This window comes from Artibeus jamaicensis, unplaced genomic scaffold, assembly GCF_021234435.1.
Source record: "Artibeus jamaicensis isolate MK-2021 breed Jamaican fruit bat unplaced genomic scaffold, CSHL_Jam_final scaffold_537, whole genome shotgun sequence".
Taxonomy (NCBI): Eukaryota; Metazoa; Chordata; class Mammalia; order Chiroptera; family Phyllostomidae; genus Artibeus; species Artibeus jamaicensis.
This window is the reverse complement of record NW_026522047.1, coordinates 21,814,722-21,836,784: the sequence shown is the minus strand read 5'-3', so window position 1 is coordinate 21,836,784 and position 22,063 is coordinate 21,814,722. Positions and strand designations below refer to the sequence as shown.

The 22,063-nt window shown below is 38.9% G+C and overlaps 1 protein-coding gene across 10 annotated transcripts in view; it reads right to left on the bottom strand.

Annotated features, from left to right (window-relative positions):
- Window positions 1-22,063, bottom strand: part of ARFIP1 (ADP ribosylation factor interacting protein 1) — an 84,654-nt gene that overhangs the window by 20,801 nt on the left and 41,790 nt on the right. For all 10 annotated transcript variants that reach the window (XM_037168058.2, XM_037168062.2, XM_037168057.2 and 7 more), the window contains 2 exons: window positions 11,974-12,195; window positions 6,053-6,210 (listed from right to left, as the gene is read on the bottom strand). In XM_037168058.2, coding sequence (XP_037023953.2) covers window positions 6,053-6,210; window positions 11,974-12,195 — 380 coding nt within the window. The remainder of the gene's footprint in view (window positions 1-6,052; window positions 6,211-11,973; window positions 12,196-22,063) is intronic.

Below are 22,063 nucleotides of genomic sequence, written 5' to 3'. Positions count from 1 at the left end.
ATATTTTATAAAAAATCTAAAACATTACCCTCATAACATGTAATAAATGTTAATAAACTAACTACTTTACTTTGGGAGGAAGATACTGGGTCTTTGAAATCCATTGTGTATTTTACACTTTCGTCACCACTCAAATCAGGAGACAGTGTTCAGCAGACACACGTGGCCAGTGGCTACCGTGCGAGACAGCACAACTCTGGATGGAGTCCCACAACACTAGTGTTCAGAATGTGACACAGCATCTATTCCAGAGCGCTCACACCCTGTGTTTCCTGAGTTTCCTCCCCCCAATATTCTCCCCCCACTAAGTGAAATACTGACCCCACCCACCATTACTCCCTGATACCATGGCACCTGTGTGAGTGCAATACTATCTTGCTTATTCAACAGTGACTTAGCCAGCAGTCTCACTTACTCCGTGCTCAGCCAAGAAAAATCAAAGCGATCTCTAACTTAGTCAAAATCAGCACCACTAAATTTATGCCCCGAAACTAATGCTTTTTATTCAAATCTCTACAGTACACGTCTCATCTCCTATTCTGAGAATTCAAAATATTTTAAATGACATAATATATGTATGATTTGAGAAAGAATATATCAGTCTCTCATACTGAGCCTCATCTATATTTAACTTGTACTGAACCTAACAAACTTGATCTATCAGGGCTAAAAGATTATCCACTGATACATTGACCCATTCAACAAATATTAAGGAACACATTCTATGTTCCAGGCACTGTGCTAGAAAGTAGAGATATGAAGATGAACAGATAAAGTTTATCTTCTAGACACTTACAGTCTAGACGGAGAGAAGTTCTTAAACAACAACAAAATAAGATAATGGAAACTGTCATGAAAAGGGATCAGGTCGGGTAGAAAATAAGATGAAGAAATGCATAACTAGATATTTGAAAGCCATCTCAGAGTAGAATTAAAATGTAAAGGATGGTAAAAGCTTACACGGTAGATTGGGGTAGGGATATTGCTAGAACATTCCAGGAAGAGAGTAGTACAGAGACATATCAGTCCATCATAAGATCCCACAAAACATTTGGAAAATAATTCAGTAAGTTATAACCTGAAGTTGGAACACAATAATGGAGGGAATTAAATTAAAACAGGTAGGCAGGACTGAGATTAAGCATGCTAAAGAGGATCAGACTCAATCTGGAAGGCAAATGATAGGAAGCCACCAAAAAACTTTGACCTAGAAAGGAACATGTTCCATTTATTCGGGACAGAAAGACTGTAACAGGGTGCAGCCAAGTGGGGGCCCCCCAAAAGGGACTTGGAATGGGGTCCAGAACTCAAGGTGTCTAGAAAACATTAAGGTGCCCCCACCCCTCCCCCGCCCACAGGTGTGAGTTGGGGAAGGGACAAATGGAGCAGGGCCATTGAGAGCTGTTTTGTACAGCCACAGCCTTGCAGCTAATCCATGGCATGGTCATTTAACATATCTATATAACCTTTAACTGGTTACATAGATATGTTAAATAGCTGTGGCCACACTCTGAGCCAGAGGGATGGAAGTGACTTCCACCCAAGATGTAACTGGGGGCATGTCCCCTGAGTTACAGCACCTGCATGAGAAGTTGGAGATGACTGGCTCCATAACATGGGGCCACACATGCCCAGACTCATGAAGGCAGCCCAGTAAACTTGGAATAATATGGGAGTGCTGGCAAGTGTAGCCGATTGTAGGAGGAGCTGGAAATGGGGCTGCAAAGGAGGGCAGGTGCAGGGATTAAAAACCCAAGACTCAGCAGCCATTGAGGAGAGAAGGCCACTCACTTCTGGCAGAGTGGGGACTCCCGCAGCCATGTGAAGGAGAGAGAGTCACGAGGCTTCCCCAAAGTGGGGGTCCCCACAGCTTTAGTAGGGGGAACCACCATGTGGCTTTAGCAGGGAACTGCCACTCGGCTTTGGCAGAGTGGCAACCCCCGCCCCCAGGCTTTGGAGGAGAGGAGAGGGAACCACACGGCTGTGGCAGTGCAAAGGAGAGAGGACCACATGGCTGTGGCAGTAGAGAGCCACTTGACTTTGCCAGAGTGGGGACCCCCACACCTGGGGGTAGAGAGAATCACCATGCGGCTTTAGCAGAGAACCGCGGCTTGGCTTTGGCAGAGTGGTGACCCTATCCTCTCCACAGCTTTACGGGGAGATCCACGTGGTTTGGGCCAGAGTGCTGACCCCTGCAGCTCTGGTGAAGGAAAAAAGAGACTTTGCCTGGAAGAAGGGTGAAAGAATTCTTTGCCAGTAGGCCATGAGAAGGTGCCACATGGCTTTGGATTGATTGGAGATCCTGCCTGGACAGCGACACAGCTGACGGTGCCAGCAACCTGAAACGCGGACGTGTGCTCTTTTCTTGAGTTACAGTGCCCCAAATTAGGGCAGGGGGGAAAGGAAGCACTGTGGGCATCTATGAGTATCCTGATTTTAATGGGGACATTGGGTCACTACTTCAAGTCTGTATAGTTTTAAATAAACCTTTCCTTTCCTTTTCACAAATCTCTGGCATTGAGAGATGTCTTTCCTGTGGTGGGGGACATGATGAACCTTGGCCCCCTTGCTTGTTCTGGAACACGATGACTATAGTGGTAGTGTAAGGAATGGAGGATGAACTGGAGTTGAACACTGAGAAGTCAGAAGCAAGAAAACTACTTAGACTGACTATGGGCAAAAGAAAAACGAGTCACTGAATCAGGACAACGGCCGTGGAGCTAAGAAGGGGACAGATACCAAAGATTTAGGAGTGAGACTGACTTTGTGATGCCAACAAGTTAGTTAAGTGCCATGGGTCCCCTATAGCCACCTGAACGGCACCCTGCCCTTCACTGGCTCTAACATCTTCAGCTAGTTATCTTCCTGCTCCAGTTTTTCATCAATAAGTGGGAATAATCATCTCCACAAAAATTCACTTATATAAAGTACTTAGGACAGCAGGTAATAACTATTATCTTTAAAGTGCTCATTATTATGGCCAAGTTAGAAGATCAATAGCCAGAAGCAAACATAGTAAAAACAATAAAAAGTAAAAGAGAAAAGAGCAGAACAAAAATAAATAGTAACATACAGTGGTTTTTAATGTGAAGACAAATATCCTTCGATGCCTTGGAGCACATTTTAAAACAACAGTGATTAATTTAAACATAACTGAAGTTATAATACTGACCTTATATTCCCTTAATTTTTACATCCAGAGTTTGTAAATGGTATTAAAGTGACACTTTCCATAAGAGCTTCTCTGACAGTGTTCATGACAACCCAAAAGAGAAGCCCACCAAGTTTTCAAAATGCAACTCTTCAAGGTTGCCACTCTGAATTGAGTCCAGATCAGTAAGTTTAGTGATAGTTGTTGCTTTATGGTTATGTAAAATTTCCAGAGAACAGGTGTCCACATCTGAAAAGCCTGGACCACAATCGACTCCCTTGTTGGTGCTGCTGGGGAGAAGTGCTGAATGGGCTGTTAGAAGCTTTTCTATACTCGAAGCACCAGAGGGGTAGGAAATACTTGTACACAATGCATAATGGGAAGCATTAAAAGGCCACCGTTCATTTGCCTAAACTGCCACTTTCTGTGCTGGATCAAATAGCTGACCCTTGCTCTAAAAGTCAATAAATTCTGGTTTTGACAGAGGAGAAAATTCAGCTACTGAGAAACTTTTAATCTGGGATTCTTTTTTAAATATTAGCCCTCAGTAGGCAATGTTTTAGTGTTACAACTAGTCAATCCCTTAGCTACTTCATAAAAAGCACAGGAAAGTCAAATCCCAAGTTAAGCTTGATGAATACAATCATATACTGTAATTCCAATAAAAAGAACAAATTATGAGGGTGCAGTCAATGTTGGTGGTGGGTTTTAAAGCACACGCAGAGGAGTCTAAAAGGTTTCCTGACAACCAGCTACCAAGTACATACAACGTGATTCATAATTTTGTTCAAAAGTTTCAAACAAACCTATATATTGGATAAGCTGAGATCTTATATCACACTATACTTTGTCAGATTTCTTATAATAAGATATGAAAGTTATTTTTTATAATAAGATGTGAACATGTGAGCCCTGGCTGGTGTAGCTCAGTGGACAGAGTGACAGCCTGTGCACCAAGACATCACTGGTTTGATTCCCAGTCAGGGCACAAGTCTGGGTTTCAGGCCAGGTCCCCAGTGGGAGGATGTGCAAGAGGCAACCACACACTGATGTTTCCCTTCCTCTCTTACTCCCTCCCTTCCCTTCTCTCTAAAAAGAAATAAATAAAGTCTTTAAAAAATATATTCTTAGTACCTAAAATATATTATTTCAGAATAGATGGACAATTATAAAGTAGAAAAATGGAAACTAGATTTGTGTAGTGCTTAACTGGGGGTACTTTAGGAACAAAAGAATTTTCAACTTCAAACCCCACAAATATTAAAACAAGAATGCTTAAAATATTAAGGAGATAAGATAAAAAAGAAAAGCCTTCCTCATGAACATACTAGGGCATTATAAATAAGGAAGAGACATGTTTTGGAAAAGAATCAAATAAAATTTATAGAAATGAATCCTTGGGAACACAGAGCCAAGGCCAGAGGAGGACTTAAACAGAAACTGGAGCACCGATGACTGGGAGTGCTGCTACTGACGGTGCTCCCACTGAGGGAGGGCTTCCTGAGAGACCCCTCAGTGTTACTGAGGAGTGTCCTATTGATTGATTCCTTCTGTTTTTTTCCCTTCAAACTTTCTGATTTTAACACTATGCTAGTAAATAATTCAAACAATACAGTAAAAAACCAGGTCCAATACCCAAATATGGCATACAGCCACGTCTCTGCCCTTCTCCCACCAGACAAGCACAGCTATTTGCCTTGAACTTCACTTTCAAGTCATTAAGAACCTCGTATGTTAATACTAAACTGAAAATTACAAACACAGCCTATGACAGAAGCATTTCTTCTTGTGGAAAGATCAAAGTTAACTTTCCAAGTGATTTGGGTTTTTAACTTGTGTAAAGCATAAGAAAATACCTACTTGAGAATAAGCACTCAATTGCAACAACAACAACAAAAGACTAGATGAATTTATAGTTTACATAAGCATTTCTCACATCATTAAACTAGGGCAAGAAGCCAAAAAGTAAAGTTATACTTCTAGAAGGTAAAGTTTACACTTCAACTATGCTACAAAAAGTATAACAGAAAATGAAGATTTCAAGTGGTCAGAAGAAAAAGACTTCAAGGGGACTAGACAGGGGCAGGGGGCATTGGACCTGGAATCAGTTGAAAAATGCCATCACAGGTCATGGGTCAGCTATTTCTTAAGCATTTACAAGTAATGATTAATATGTACTTTGCTTATTTAACAGGACGGTAATGAGAAATTGTGTGTGTATAAAATGTACGAAAACACTGCATTATTAAAATCTACGGAAATTAAGGCAAACATTTAATTTACGTAAAGGCAAAATTTGAAAGTTTGAGGACTGGTTATAATTTGGATAAAAGAGGAGTTGATATCCACAGCACCATCAAAACTGTGAGGCAAAAATGAGCTTGTCTGAAACTATGAATTTGGCTGCTGTGGAAGCAGTGAACTGCCTACAGAGGGAGGCAGTGGTAAAAAGGGCGAAAAGGTAGCCTTAGGCCAGATTATAGAGGGCATTTGTGTCAACCAGTAGAACAAAAGGCTCTGTCCCTTCTAAGGAAGCTGGAGCTGGGAGATCCTTCACCTCCTTATTCCCTAGCAGGCAGGGTTTGGGCCCATGACTTTGCAATCGGACACTCAAGGCAATGAAGCAAGTACTCAGGGGCCTTTGGGAATTACTTATGGTCCTTGTGGCAGCATCAAGGCTCTAATTAGAGTCTTGAGGCATTGTCTTGGCTTTGGTTCTTGCTTGTTTCTAGCATCTGTTCTCCTGCTTTTCTGATAGTCCCATAGGCTATCCTATAACCTAACACATTTATTTCCTGTCCATATCGGCCAGAGTCGGTTTCTCTTATTTGCAACCAAAAACCATAACTGAATCGCATAACATCTGTAAAACAGACAATATAGAGTGAAATTTATACCAACCTGGCACTTTCATACAGTTTCACAGTCATTAATGTATCTTCAATTGTTTTATTCACCAAAGTGTTCACACTGGCGATAAAAAAATTAATGGCTCCAAGAAGAGTCTCTCCGTTTTTAGCCAGCAGCTTCTGGGTATCTGCGTTATAGCCGAATTCCTCCTAAAACAGAAAGTCGCCTTAACTTATCTAGTAATCAATTAGTAAGTGGGACTACAAAACCCCTCAGGTATCGCTAATGGGAAAGCATTTGATTTAGAACTCTAACTACAGAAGTTTTTTTCCTTCAGTGCTTAAGTAATTATAAATCTAAATCACGACTAGCTTCATAATTACCAGAAAAGTCTAGTAAACCAAAATTGTCATCAGCTCAGAGGCATAGCAAAATAAACACTTTTAAAAAGTTCAGCTACTTTGTACTAGAAAGAACATTTTCATTTCTCCATTTTGTTTCAATTATAGTGTAAGCACAGCTGTTAAGAAAGTATAGCAGATTATTAATCAGAGAAACTATAACTTTCACAACCAAATTAGGTAACAATTGGCTAAAACTTTCAGACATAAAATAGATTGCAATTTTTGTGTTTTGACTAAATCTCCTTAGAGTATAAACATTAATAATACACACTTCTTTGCAAACGTGGTGGCCAGCCGGCTACTCCCAGGCTCAGGTCTGTCTACGCGCACAGCTGCGGGAGGACCACTCGCCGCCAGTTTCAGTTCATCTCTCTGGGTAAACTGAAGCATGGCTCAGCCAACATTACACAGGCCCTTTCAGACATGGCAGGGCTGACTACTTTCGGCAGTGAAAGCCTTCCAGTCCAAGTTTGATTAATTAAGAGATTATCAGGAACACCTCTGACCAAAAAAAAAATTTCATCGTACTGTAAGACGCATCACTCAATTTGAGAATTCTGAAGTTTGTTATAAAGGTTTTAAATTTAGCTGAAAAAAAAAGTGATATTAAATTAACTAGAATTGTCAAAGAGATAAATTTAATGCTAGTACTTAGCTACAATTAAATTTCTAGGTAATAAAATATTCAATAATTAATAAATAGCAGAAAAGTTAAATTATCTTTATTATGCTAAAAGTATTTTCCATGAAAGAGAGAGAGTCTCAGTAACTCTTTACTCTGCATTCAGGGAGATCTATACAACCTAGAAGGCCGTTCTTTTACTAAACACATATTCTTTTCTAAAGAATATAGGAAGATGAAACAGCAGATTAAAATGTGATGTAGCACAATTTGGAACCCTATATTTATAGATGAGAAAAATGGGTCTACATTCAAGGCAGACAGGGAGAGTAAACTGACACTATTCTGTTTCATGAATATAAATTTCACCTATAATTCTGTGAAGGGAATGTGTATAAAACTTAAGATTTTAATGTATAATTTCAAAACTGGCTAGACTAAAGAAAGCATTTTTATAAGAGCCATACTAGTAAAGGATATATAACAATTAGGACATTAGGAAGAAATGAAAAATGTATGCATTTGCATTATAAACAAATACATAAATAAATATTTTGGCACTGAAAATATGATAAGATATAATTCCTTGTCAACACTCAGTCCGTTAGTCAAATTACATGTAAATGAAACAGAATTATGTAAAGTATTTTGGAAGTTTGTGGCATGGTATGTTACTCTCATACAAAATGCATAAATATTAAAAAAACATAATTCCTAAACTTCATTTAATTGATAAGTTATTGTTAGTATTCTCAGTCAGACAGGGGCATTTTACACATTGCTGTAAATTACCTCAGCAATCATAAATAAACAAAACCAAATAACCAAAGGGCACACTCGTCTAGGACAGGGCTGTGGTTCTAACCTGACTCCAAAGAAGGAAAGCCAATTCAATTCCCTCATCTAAAAATTTGCTTGCTTTTTATATAGGGAGCACTAAGTTTCAAAATATTTGAATTTTTTCAGTCTTTATCAGATCCTACATCATTTACAACATCTACCAGATGCAAATTTACCAGATGTAAATAACTACCACTTCCCATTAAACTTATACATTAAGACCAAATAAAAAAAAAAACAGGACTGGGTTTAAAATACCAAGTTTTAGTAATATAAATTATTACATCACTGATAACAAATGAGTTATTTTAAACAACAATGCAGAGCAGTAAAAAAAGAGAATCATATGCACTGATTGGTAATTGATAGCAATATGGATTGTGTGAACTTTCCTAAACTTGATGTAGATGTTACCCTCTAAACTGAGGAAATACAGTTTAATGAGGCACTGTGGTACGAACAGAACTTGGGAGTCAGAAGCCGTGGATAAAATGGTAAAAGCCTAGTCTGGGAATTCAGACAATTGGAACTTTACATCTTGATTCTGCCACATACTGTGTTTGTGTCTTTCATGAATAATTTTAATTCTTTGTGTTTCAATTGCCTTACTAACAAAATGAGGATCATTCCCCTCTGAAGCTGATGGGAAGTGTAATGGTAGCCTGTATAAAGGTTCTAACAGGTGAAGGTATTTGTTAAAATATCATTTCCTATTCCCCTTCAAGAGATCTGCTTTTTTTCTTTCCTAAATATTATTTCTACAAAAAAGGGAAGACTGGACTACTTGTTAAAATTCTCCCTCAACTCCCAAATGTCACCATTCCAACGACAGCCACCACGACTGTCCTCATCTGCTCAGTGCCACTGTGCGCCGCTGTGTCAAGTGTTTCCCACAGGCCTCAGTCAACACAGCCTCCAGGGGAGGTGGTGGACACCAGCTCTTCACCACGGCGCCTGCTAAGTTCTCGTGCAGAATCAATGGCAAAGAAGGGCGCCACCGTGCTGGCTGGCATGAGTGACTCTGCCTACCAAGGGACAGCTGGACTGCTACTCCATTGCAGTCCTCCTGCAATGGAGGTAACAAAAAGGGTACGCAGAATACAGGCGGTCCCTTAGGACATCTGCCCTGTGACTAATGTCAACGATTTGGGTCACCCCACCAGGGAAAGAACCATGACAAGCTGAGGGGCTGGCTGAGGGCAAATGGAATGAGTAGTGGAAGCAGCTCTGACCATGTGACCATTTGTAGACATGAGGACTGATTTTCATGAGTATTTCTTCCTTCTTACCTTCTAAAAACAAAGGTAAAATAAATACCTTTGTTTTTCCTTCCCTCTCTTATCCCTTTATCATGCGACACAATCTATATTAACTTACATCACAGTATTTTAAGTACTGTTAACTTTACATTGTGGTATTTAAGTTACAGTGTATCAAAGAGAAAAGCTGAATGTTACTCAAGGAGTTGGCATCCTCTTGATCCTCTTGGGTGGGGGGGACATTAGTTGTATCATGTTAGGTGGAAGTAAGACTTTGTTATTGTCTATTTAGAGATTAAGTATGGTTCACAAGATGTCTCTAAGTGCTAGATTGAAAGGAAGAATTGTGATAGTTCATTTTTTGTGTCAAGCTGTTTAGACTATGGTACACTTGTTTGGTCAAACACCAGTCTAGGTGTTGCTACAAAGGTACAGATCTTGTTGATGTGAACAACTCTTACAACTATAAAGGCTGCAGATGTGATTTACAGTTGACTTTAAGCAGGTTATCCCTCCATAATATGGATGGCCTCATCCAAACGGTTGAAGGCCTTAGGAACAAAAGGTGGAGGTTTCCTGGAGAAGGCGTTCTGCTGTAAGACTGTAACATAAATCCTGCTGGAATTTCCAGCCTGCGAGCCCACACTACGGATTTCAGGCTTGCCAACGCCCACAGTCATCGGGCAGTTCCTTACAACAAACCTGTATGTGTGCGTACTATGCATCTATTTCCTACTGGTTCTATTTCTCTGGAAAACCCTGGTACAAAAACAGCCATCCTGTTAATACTGATTTCAGATTTCAAATGCATCTTCAACAGGTTCTACTCTACTATTATTTTTACATTTATAAACATCAATCAGAAGGTTCAAGTCCATGAATCATCTATATCCTTCAAATCACTTTGTATGCACACTTGCTTTCAGCATTTGTTCACTAATGAATCATATTAAGTACATCTTGGTGCACAAACATCATAAAACAATAGATCATGTCTTTTTAGCAAAACAGGATGGTCCAGATTCTTGTCCAAAACTGTCACGTGATGAAGTAATTTCTGTTGAGTGACCAACTACACCAAAGTAACTGCAACGGTTACTTTTATGTGTCAACTTGGTGAGGCCATGGTGTCCAGATACTTGATCAAATGTTAATCTGGTTGTTTCTGTGAAGGTGTTTTTGGATAAGGTTAATATTTAAATTGGTGGACTGTAAGTAAAGTAGATTGTCCTCCATAAAGTGAGTGGGTCTCATCCAATCAGTTAAAAGCTCTCCTCTGAGTAATGATGAAATAATTCCTAAGATAATGAAACAGCAAAATAATTTAAGAAATAGGAAAATTAGATCTTTAAAATCCCACACTGTCTCACTGATTTATAATGGACCCATATGGTAGCTGCAAGATAAAAAATTTTATTAAAAAAATAAGTAAATTTCCTCAGTGGAAGACCTCAAAGAACGAATAAAAGCCATGAAATATCAGTCCTTATGAAGAGTTAGAAATGCTCAAACAGGAAACTGGGTCCAGTTTCTGAATACTGAAAATTATTAATCTTTTAGTTCTGTAAAAAAGAAAATTTCACACCTATAAAGAAATATAATAAAAGTACTTATTAGCTAAGACTGAGCATTAGTTAAGTTAATTTACATATAAGCTACTTAGACCTGTACCTGGGATATAGTAACCCCCATCTGTGCTATTATAGTTAGTAGGGTTTACTGAGAGTAGCATCACTGACAACACTGTTGCAATGCCTCCCCAGACTCTGTATTCTGGCTGCCTCTTTCTGTGCTGTGGGGTTTTTCCTCTGGGTCACAGACCCTCTAAACATTCCTCTTAAAGAGACAGCAAGAGATCACAGAGAAACAGAAAAAGAGCAGAATAAAAATTCCAGTTCTACCTTTTATTTGTTTTGCGATCTTATAAAAATTACCTAACCTCTCTTGGCTTCTGTTTTTTCATCTATAAAATGGAGATAACAGTTCTTGCAGTGTTGTTAGATAATTACATGATATAATGGCTATAAAGCATCCAGTCCATTACTGCAATTGTGGACACTCAATAATTGCAGCTATTAGGATTATTTTACTTTCCAAACATTAATTAGTTCTTCTTCTTTTTGCCTAATGACTCAGTTAGAATTGAAGCTCAATATATTTTTCACTTTTATGATGAGTACTGTGATTTCTGGCCAACTGTCTTTGCCCAAGTTTCTAGATATTATCAAATGATTTAATATTCTAAATTATCTAACTTTTCAAGTTACAAGTCTGTAGGCAAGAAAGTTCTGTATTTTTAGGTGAGAAAAAAGACATAAAAGGAGTCATGACATTGTAAGAAACTGTTAGAAATGCTCTGTTGAATACTTAGAAACATAGGCAAAAAATAATTTTATTCTAAAATCGACAATTTGTATTCATGATATCACCAAAGTACATCGCAAATGCAGTCAAGCAAGTCACTGTTTGTTAAGGACACGTGGAGACCAGGTAAGAGTGGATTTCCGACAGGTGTCCGGGTATATTTTGCCCGCCCGGCTGCACACAGCTGACTCTCTCTCTAGGCTCCAGCAGGCTGCACATTCTTTTTTGCTTCCTCGAATTACATTCCCTCCCCCTGAAGCCTCCAGCTGACATCTCTAGAGTATACTGTTTTACTATGGTAACAGAAATCAACTGGACCTTCTTAAAAATTATATTAAATACCTTAAAAGAACAGCTCAAGGTTCCAATTTCATTAAGACTTTAGCAAATCGAAAATGTAACAAATTACCTTTTATCAACAAAATACTCTTATCGTCATTCTCCTTCCCCACACTCCCCAATAGTTATTTAAAATAATCTTACATGGAGTTCTAGTGACTTCAAACTCAGGTCAGCAAATGCATCTCCAAGCTGCCTTTGGGTATGCACCATCTGGAAAAGCTGGTTCGACAATGTCTGAGCCAGTCTTAGAATATTTTCATACTTTTTCTTGTTATCTCTTAATATGTCAATCTGAGCTTCAAGTTCAAGGTCCACAGTTCTTGATCCACGGCCTAGCTTCTCAGAGATAATTTGTCGTGTACACTAAAAATGGAAAGATACACTTTTAGAGAAAAAACAACAAACCAAAAAAAATAATATCCATCTCCCCCTGCCAAAAATATCCCAATTGATTGCAAATACTAGACATATGATATATAACCATTTTTGGCTTCACACAAGCTAGCTTAACACACTGAAAATTGTCAGTCCCATTTTACAAGTTCATCAGTACTCAGAAAGTAAATTTATCAGACACATCTAATAACTATTAATAATTAGAGAATGTTTTAAGATTTATTTAGCTAATTTATGTTACTGCCAGATAAGCACTCTCACAAAATCACATTTTAAGCTTAATGTACTTGGTAGATTATTTAATACAACTGAAATACTTAACACTGATTTAAGAGCAGTATTGGTCTGTTAATAAACACAGGAATAATAATACCAAAATTATACTCTCCTACTGGTTTCATGTGCCTTTTTTCCTATTATTGTCCCCTTAAATCACCGCATGTATGAGTAGGAGGAGCAGAAGGGAAGGAAGGAAGGAAAAAGAAGAAGAGGGTAGTAAGGGAGTGAGCAGGGGAAAGAGAAAGGTGCAGGAAAGGAGGAGGGAGAAGGAGAAAGAGGTAGAGATCAGAGGTTTCTGAATTCTTCTATTTTGCTCGAATAGTATTAAATTATGCTATTCCATTCTGCCCGAGAAATAATAATAAAAGAACTTATTATTTTTTAAAAGTATCTAATTTAAGACCACATGGCAATACATTTTCTAGTATTTTTTGCTAGACATAAAAAAATATAAGCAACTTTACTGCTCAATTATACATTTTATGAATAACTTAAAGGGCGTTAAATTATTCCTGATCACTTGAAGTTGACATAAAAGTTCTAAAAAAGTAGTAAATAAGTATTAAAATTGTTTAAATTGCAAATTTGCTCTTTTATCATCTCTTTCAAATTTTTGGTTAGAATATTTGTTGCAAAAATTAAATAACAAAGGAAATAAAAGATGAATTTCATCTTTCTTTTAATGCCAGTAAATAGTAGAAAACTACTATGAACAGTTTGATAGGTAGTCTAGACTCTTCTTTAAACCTATATAATCACATATATAACATGTTTAAAGTAAGCCTAAGAGCTATGCTATACATAATATCCAGACATTTCTCTCCTAGGAACAAATACCTTGAGACTTGTCCTGTTCAATACACATAAATCTGTATTTTACCCTTTTAATGTCATGCTCCTAAATGCTACTCATATTTTTCCATTAAAAGTTAAAAAAATCTTTATGATACATTCTTTATTCTCATGAATGAAGAATCGTTATGAATAAATTGTTTTCAAAGTATTCTTTTTTAAGAAGGTAGGGAAATTATCTATATAGAATATGAGGAAAAAGGTGAGAGGCCAAACTCACAGAAGGGAGATAAAACTATTTCTATGGAAAACACACAAATAAATCCACCTAGAAGATGAAGACCACATCGAGAGAAAAGTGTAACTGCACACGTGGCTTTAATGAGGAGAAACGTCAACAAAAATAACACCTGAAATGTAACAAGATAAAGGAGATATAGCACACGCGCTCCCTTTTCACTCACATGAGGACTTCCCCCGAGCGCTGGTATTGGAAATAGTCATTGAAGGAGTCTGACAGACTGGGCAAGACAAAAGAAATGTCTACTGTTAGTCTGAGTGTCCGTTTTCCCCCAGAGAAACGAGAGTTATAAGCAGACAGTTACAAGAGTTATAAGATTAAAGGTTTAATGAGGAAATGTTTTTTGTTCCCAGGAAGCTAAGGCAGTGGGAACAGTAAAGCAACAGTGAATATGTGGCAGATTCAGATTTATGTTTTATAACAATATGTTATATAACAATATGTTTTATAACAAGGCATACCAAGTTTTATAACAAGTTTTAAAGCTGAACTTAGAGAGCTTGTATTCGAAAACAGGTAAGTGTACACTCTTCAGGAAAACCTAAGTAATCTGGAACTGAGAGTACCACAGATGGCCTACATCCAGGGTGTCGAACTCATTTCCACCTGGGACCACATCAGCCTTGTGACTGCCTTCAAAGGGCCAAACGTATAAATGTAACTACTCCTTAACGAGGGGCAAGGAGCTCTACATTCGGCCCTTTGAAAGCAATGGTGAGGCTGATGTGGCCGCTGGTGGAAATGAGTTTGACAGCCCTGACCTACACGGTGCTCTGTTGAAGTGGAAGAGAAACATGAAGTTGCTAGTCATTCCCCATTCATTAGGGTCCCAGAGCAAGTTTCTCCGGCAGATCACTAAGATCAGGAAGAGCAGATTTTCATTTAAATTGCTTCCTGATATGTACCAAAATTAAAATGCAAAATTGGAGATCAGTATATATTATACATTAAGTTTAAAATAGGGGAGGAGATGGCAGTTCTTTACCCCTCTTCCAAGTCCCTGAATATACAGATGACTTTACAATGAGCTGGTGGTCCTATTTGGTTTTCCACACTCATAAGTTAAGAATTAATTTAGAAAATAATAGGGCTACTGAAGGAAAGTTAAAGGGGCAAGAAGCAGCAGAAGCAGATTACTGCTCCATGTAAATCTTCCCTCGGGGGAAATGAGAGTAAAATAACATGATGGTGTACAGGATTATCCCGTATCACTGTCACACAGTCATGAATTTTGTAAGACAGTTATTATATCTCTGAGTGTTTAAATAGCACCAAAAGCTTTTGTGTGCACATAAACCAAGCAAAAACGGGCAGTGAGACAAACCGCGCAACCCAGGACCCAGTGACGGAAGACTGGAAAAACTTTGGGGGGTTGAGGTGCTGGGAGAGGCTCCCAGCATCACAGGAGAGTTCGTTGGAGAGACCCACAGGGTCCTGAAATGTACACAAGCCCACACACCTGGAAACCAGCACCAAAAGGGCCCAATTTGCTTGTGGGAAGTGGCAGAGGGGACCGAAATCTAAGAGAGAGCAGAACAAGAGCCACTGCTCCCTCTCTGACTCCACCCCCGCTTCATGTCAAAACCCAGTGACTGGGTTGACCCGCCCTGGTGAACACCTAAGGCTCTGCCCCTTCATACATAACAAGTGCAACCTGACCAAAAAATTATGGCTCAAACAGAACAGATCAAAGCCCCAGCCAATACTTCTAAGTGACAAAGAGATAGCCGACCTATCGGATGCACGGTTCAAAACACTGGTGATCAGGATCCTCACAGAACTGGTTGATTTTGGTCACAAATTAGATGAATAAATTAGGCTACAGTAAGTGTAGCCTAAGTGAAATAAAGCAAAATGCACAGGGAACCAATAGTGAGGGAAAGAAAACTAGGACTCAAATCAAGGGAGTGGACCAGAAAGAAGAAAGAAACAACCGAACAGAAAAAAATGAAGAAACGAGAATCCCCCCAAAAAATGAGGAGAGGCTTAGGAACATCTAGGACATCTTTAAATGGTCCCACATCCAAATTACAGGGGTACCGGAAGGAAAAGAGGGACAGCAACAAGTGCAAAACTTATTTGAACAAATAAGTGGAGAACTTCCCCAATCTGGCAAAGGCAATAGACTTCCAGGAAATCCAGGAAGCTCAGACAGTCCCAAAGAAGTTGGACCCAAGGAGGAACACACCAAGGCACATCAGAATTACATTAGCCAAGATTAAAATGAAGGAGAGAATTCTAGAAGCAGAAAGAGATAAAGGGACAGTCACTTACAAAGGAGTTCCCATCAGACTGTCAGCTGATTTCTCAAAAGACACCTTACAGGCAAGAAGGGGCTGGAAAGAAGTATTCTAAGTCAAGAAGTATTCTTGTCTTTCAAGTCATGAAAGACAAGAACCTACATTCGAGATTGCTCTATCCAGCAAAGCTTTCATTTAGAATGGAAGGGCAGATAAAGTGCTTCTCAGATAAGGTCAAGTTCAAGGAATTCATCATCACCAAGCCCTTATTATATAAAATGTTAAAGGGACTTATCTAAGAAAAAGGAGTTTAAAAAATATGAACAGTGAAAGGACAGCAAACTCACAGTTATTAAGAACCACACCTAAAACAAAAGCAAACTAAGTGGACAGCTAGATCAGGAGCGGAGCCACAGAAATGGAGATCATGTGGAGAGTTAGGAACAGGAGAGTGGGAAAAGGAGAGAGGGGGAAATAGTACAGAGAATAAGTAGCACAGATGGTAGGTAGAAAATAGACAGGGGGAGGGCAAGAATAGTACGGGAAATGTAGAAGATAAAGAACTTATAAAACACGGACATGAACTAAAGGGGGGAATATGGGCAGGAGGGGGTGCGCGGAGTGGAGGGGATTGATGGGGGGAAATGGGACAATTGTAATGGCATAATCAATAAAATATATTTTAAAAATTTTAAAAAGATGTGAATATTGATGGCAAATTCTTAAAGACATTAAAAAGCACTTAATATTTGGAAAAGATGCCAAATAACTGAGTAAAACCAAGGTTATTCTTGAAAAGGATAAGACAGACTTCTAAAAGTGCTCTATTCTACATTAGGAAAATACAAAAACAAGCCGAAGAGATAACCTAGAGTTCATTATTCATTAACTATTCCTGCAGGTGAATAAATAAGAAAATAAGTAAAATTTAAATTCAAATTTCTGGGTAAAGTCAGGTAGATTAAAATAGTATTTCAAGAGATGGGTTCAAGGCCTAAACTTAAAATTGTTCGTATTATGTATTTGGTTTCAATCATCAGACTGGTTTTGGAGCCCAAATTAACAACCAATAAAGGAAGTGCTACATATTCTCTTTGAGGAAAAGCCTTCAAGTGTTTTCTAGATAACAGAAATGGAAGAAATTAATGGTAGAAATCACGAAGAAGCTGAAGTCCAAGAAAGAGAGGATCAAAGTTATAGCCACAGTCAAGTTACTCAAGAGTAAAATGAATAAGAAGCACAGTCCTAAATCAATCAAGTCAGAATTAATCATTAAGGATTATCCAAATGACAAGGAATGCCCTACATGAGCTCACAGTTTGGACAGAAAAGGTCAAAAAGCCACAGGGAGATAGTCATGTAGACCCAACAAGAACATTACACCGTGAGGCTCTTTTAGATGAGAAGCATCTGCCAGCACAGACACATCAGGCTATACATTCCACTAAAATCATGCAAGTTTGAACTTTTTCTCTTTGACTTGAGTGAAATATCTAATTAAGTACTGGTGAAAAAATTTTTTAGTAAAAAATAAAATGATCACTCTAAGGAGAATGATAACTCCTTCAGGTAGTTATTATGCCATATGTATAACATTTTAAAGACTTGTCAATTGCATTAACACAAATTTTAAGAAAGCCTGAATGTGACAGATAAATATGGAATCTTACTAATAATGATTCAATTGAGGTTATACATTACTGAGGTAAGAGACAGAAGAAAAGGAACAGATAAAGAAAATACACATATAACAGGAAAAAAAAGGATAAGGAACAAGGACAGCCCTGGCTGGTGTGGCTCAGTGGATTGAGTGGCAGCCCTGCAAACCAAAGGGTCACTGGTTCAATTCCCAGTCAGGGCACATGCCTGGGTTGCAGGCCAGGTCCCCAGTAGGGGGAGCATGAGTGGCAACCACACACTGATGTTTCCCTCCCTTTCTCTCTCTGAAAACAAATAAATAAAATCTTTAAAAAAATAATAAGGAACAAGGACAAACTAAATGGCACAAGAGAGGAAGAACCAAATAAACAAAAATTAAACTCTGTAATTACTAGAATTTGGTTCAGAAATAAGGCTTGTATTCATTAGGTTCAAAGCGTATGGACACAGAATATTTCCAGTTAAGAGGCAAATTTCAAAAATAAATGCACAAAGGGATGGCTAAACAAATTTAATACATAAGTGAATGAAGCTAAGTCTAGTATGAAAGATAAACAAGTGAAATGTAAGTGAGCATAAAGGGGAATTTCAAGCAGTAGGCAAAGATAGCTCCAAGAACAAAATTTAGAGGTGTGAGAAGGCACAGTCTGTTGAGGAAGTCTCTGGGCAAGTTGGTATGGACCAGAGGACCCATGGGTGGAAGAGCAGCAGGAGAAAAAGTTGGAAGGGCAGATGGGGGTCAGATTCATGCCATTGTAAAGACCATGCAGATCGACTGATGGATTTTAAATAAGAGTGAACCACACAGGCAGAGAATATGTAGTCCAAAAGAATTCGTTAAGAATCTACTATGGTAATGTTAGAGTGTGATAAAGACATGAATAAACTATGGCTAGGAAGGCTAGAATGAAAAGAAAGAAATTAAGTCAAAAAATATTAAACAGGCAGAATTCATTTAATGACTAGTTAGGTACATCAAATCAGTGTTAAGATGAAGTAGAAATCTGAGTGAGTATCTGAGTGAACTGTTGTGATATGAGGAAATACAAAGGGGAAAAAAAACAATACACAAAATGGGAGAATCCACATCCTTGAGAACAAAAGTGGCAATGATTAAGTAGAACGTCCTGAATGAGAACAGTGTAAGTAGGCATCAATTTTTGACAACTACTATTGGCATTTCTCATTTTTCTATTTTAAAATAATTTTTATTTTTCGATTACAGTTGACAATTAATTTCAAGTAATTAGACATTAATTAGTAATTAGGCATTACATAACTTACAAAGTCATCCTGATAAATTTCACACCTATCTAGTACCATATGTAGTTATTAGACTATCACTGACTATATTTTCAATGTTATTCTGTAACAACCAATTTGTACTTCCTAATTCCTTCACCATTCCCCCTACCCACTAAGCCCCCTCCCACCTGGCAGCCATCAAAATGTTCTCTATGAGTCTGTTTCTGTTCCACTTACTTATTTTGTTTTTTAGATTCAACTGTTGATAGACATGTATTTATTGGTATTTCACTATTCATATTTTTTATCTTTTTCTTCTTTCTGTTCTTCTTAAAGATGACCCTTTAACATTTCATATACTACTGGTTTGGTGGTGATGAATTCACTTTTTTCTTGTCTGTCCTTCAGTTCTAAATGATAGCTCTGCTGGGTAGAATAATTTTGCTTGTAGGTCCTTCCTTTTTATCACTTTGAATATTTCTTGCCACTCCCTTCTGACCTGAAAAGTTTCTGTTGAGAAATCAGCTGACAGTCACAGGAGCTAACTGCTTTTCTTTTGCTGTGTTTAAGACTCTGTCTTTAGCCTTTAATGTTTTAATTATGACATGTGGGTTTTTTTAGGTTCAGCTTGCTTGGGACTCTCTGTGCTTCCTGAACTTGTACGTCTATTTCCTTCACCAGGTTAGGAGAGGTTTCTGGCATTTTTTCAAATAGGTTTTTAATTTCTTGCTCTCTCTTCTCCCAGCACACCCATGATGTGAATGCTGGTAGGCTTGATTGAAGTTAGCCCAGGGGCTCCTTACACTATCCTCATTTTTATGGATTCTTTTTTCTTTTTGCTGTTCTGACTGGGGGTTTTTGCTTCATTACATTACAAATCACTGATTTGATTCTTGATTTCATTGATTCCCTATAAATTATTATTCATTTCAGTTAGTACATCCTTCATTTCTGACTGGTCCTTTTTAAGCTGAAGTTCTTATTCTTACTAAGTTCATTTAGCATCCTTATAACTAGTGTTTTGAACTCTGCATCTAGCAGACTGCTTATCTCCATTTTGTTTAGTTCTTTTTCTGGAGTTTTGTTCTGCTCTTTCATTTGGGACATGTTTTTTTGTCTACTCATTTTGGCAGCCACCCTGTGTTTGTTTCTACGTATTAGGTAGAGTCTCTCTCTCTCCTGGGCTTGTCAGAGTGGCCTAATGTGTAGGTGCCCTATAGGGTTCAGTGGCACAGCCTTCCTGATCACCCAAGCTGGGCACAAGAGTTGTACCTCCTCATGTGGACTGTGTACACTCTCTTGTAGTTGAGCCTTAATTGCTGTTGGCATGTCAATGGGAGGGATTTACCTCTAGGCCCATCGGCTGCAAGGACTGGCTGCAACCACCAACCTCTGGCCACTGTGGAAGATCAATTATGCAAGGACCCACCCAACAGAGCAAGGCTCTGGTGCCCGCTGAGTCCTCTGTGAGTGTGTTGCTTGTGGAGGGGGTTGGGTGACGATGCTTCAATGTATTAGGTCTGAAGTTGTCTGCTGGATGCACTGCCTCTGGGACCCCGTGGGAAGTACAGGCCAAGGTCAGATGCTACCTGGGTTCTGCCTGGGGCCACCTACCATGAGGCACATTCATCCATAGGTGACTGCTATGTGTGCTGGGGTTGGAGTCTACCTTAGCCAGGTAAGGCTAAGCTGCAAACCAAGGCTGGCTGTTGCTAGTGCAGGCCTGGGGCTACTTAGTGGGAGGTATGGGGCATGCTGAGATCAGATGCTGTTATTTGAGATTTTAGGAAAATTTGAAGCATGAGCCAAGACAGGCCATTAGTGTGGAAAAGCCACTGGAAACAGCTTGGGTGGGTCTGAAAGCTGGGTAGGGTGGGGCAAACAGGATGACCCAGGTTGATGGAATCTCAGCCACAGTGCCTATCTACTGGCTCTGATGGGGAGGGTTCATTAGAGGAACAGTGGCCTCTGCCAGCGCATCTACCCCAGAGAAATCTGTCCACCCTCCCACCCCCAGCTCTCTCCCTGATGCTAGACAATTCAGTTCCTCCTAAAATGTCTCTGGTGCCTTTTGAGTGCTGTCCCAGAGCTGGAGCTCAGAGGGAGTGAGTAATACAATGTGTGGGCCCTTTAAGAGGAATTGCCTGGGACTCCAGTAGCATTCCATCTTCCTCAACCTCAATCCTCATTGGATTTTACAGCCAGAAGTTATGGGGACTTCTCTTTCTGGTACTGGAATCCTGGGATGGGGGACCTGGTGTGTTGCTGGGACTCCCTGCTCCTCAGAGGGGCTGCTATAGCCGAGATATCCCTTCCAATTTTCCTCCGCCACACATGAGTGTGGGACCAGCCCGTTCTGCATCTCCGGCCCTCCTAGCAGCCTGGTTGTGGCTTCTTCTTTAATTTGCTAGCTTCAGGACTTCCCTGCAGCCAGATCTCAGGAGGTTCTGAATAGTGGTTGTTCTGTACTTTAGCTGTAATTCTGTCGTTGCAGAAGGAGATGAGCAGTGTGTTTACCTATGCTCTACCATTGGCTTCTCTCAATTCTACATCGACATGAGCTAAGTAGTTTTTGGAAAGATTCATGTGGACTGTTTCAGGGCACTTTTATCTGCTTAAGAAAATCTGGACTTTTGTAGAGGATTTTGGATATTTTAACTAAAAGAATAAATTCACTTCTGTATTACTCTTGAAAACATACATAAGAGAGATGTGCTCTGTATAAAAACACAGACAATTCCTCATTTACAAAGACCCACAACTCATGAAGATAGAAAGTATTATGGCAAATGCTGTACCCTGAGCCTCTAGGGTTTTTATCCACTTAACTATTCTATAAATTCTACTGTCTTGTCCCTATTAAGATTCAAAGATAATAAATGAATTTGGGGCTTGAGCTCTTTGTAATACATCAAAAATAGTATAGATTAATTGGCTTATTTGCTTAATGGAGAGCCTAAGAAAAATAACCACCAATTATGTACTATGAGGCAATTCAACCAAACATGTTAATAAACTACTGAAATCCAACTCATCTGCAATATGGTGCAATCTCTATAGTGAATGCTTAGTTATTACAATACGATCAGAGGGGTGCGAAAAACTAACACACCCCTGTTGACATTCGGTTGCTATGAAGCAGCAATTTTCAATTGGTGTTCTGCAAGAATTTTTGAAACAGGCAACATCTGACATTTAGTCATGGCACTGACCTCTTTTCCTGTACTTTGTCAAATAAAAAGATGACAACAGCCAACACAACAATAGCCATCTGGTGTGAATACATCAAAATTACACCTATTTTTTTTGTCAGATCCAC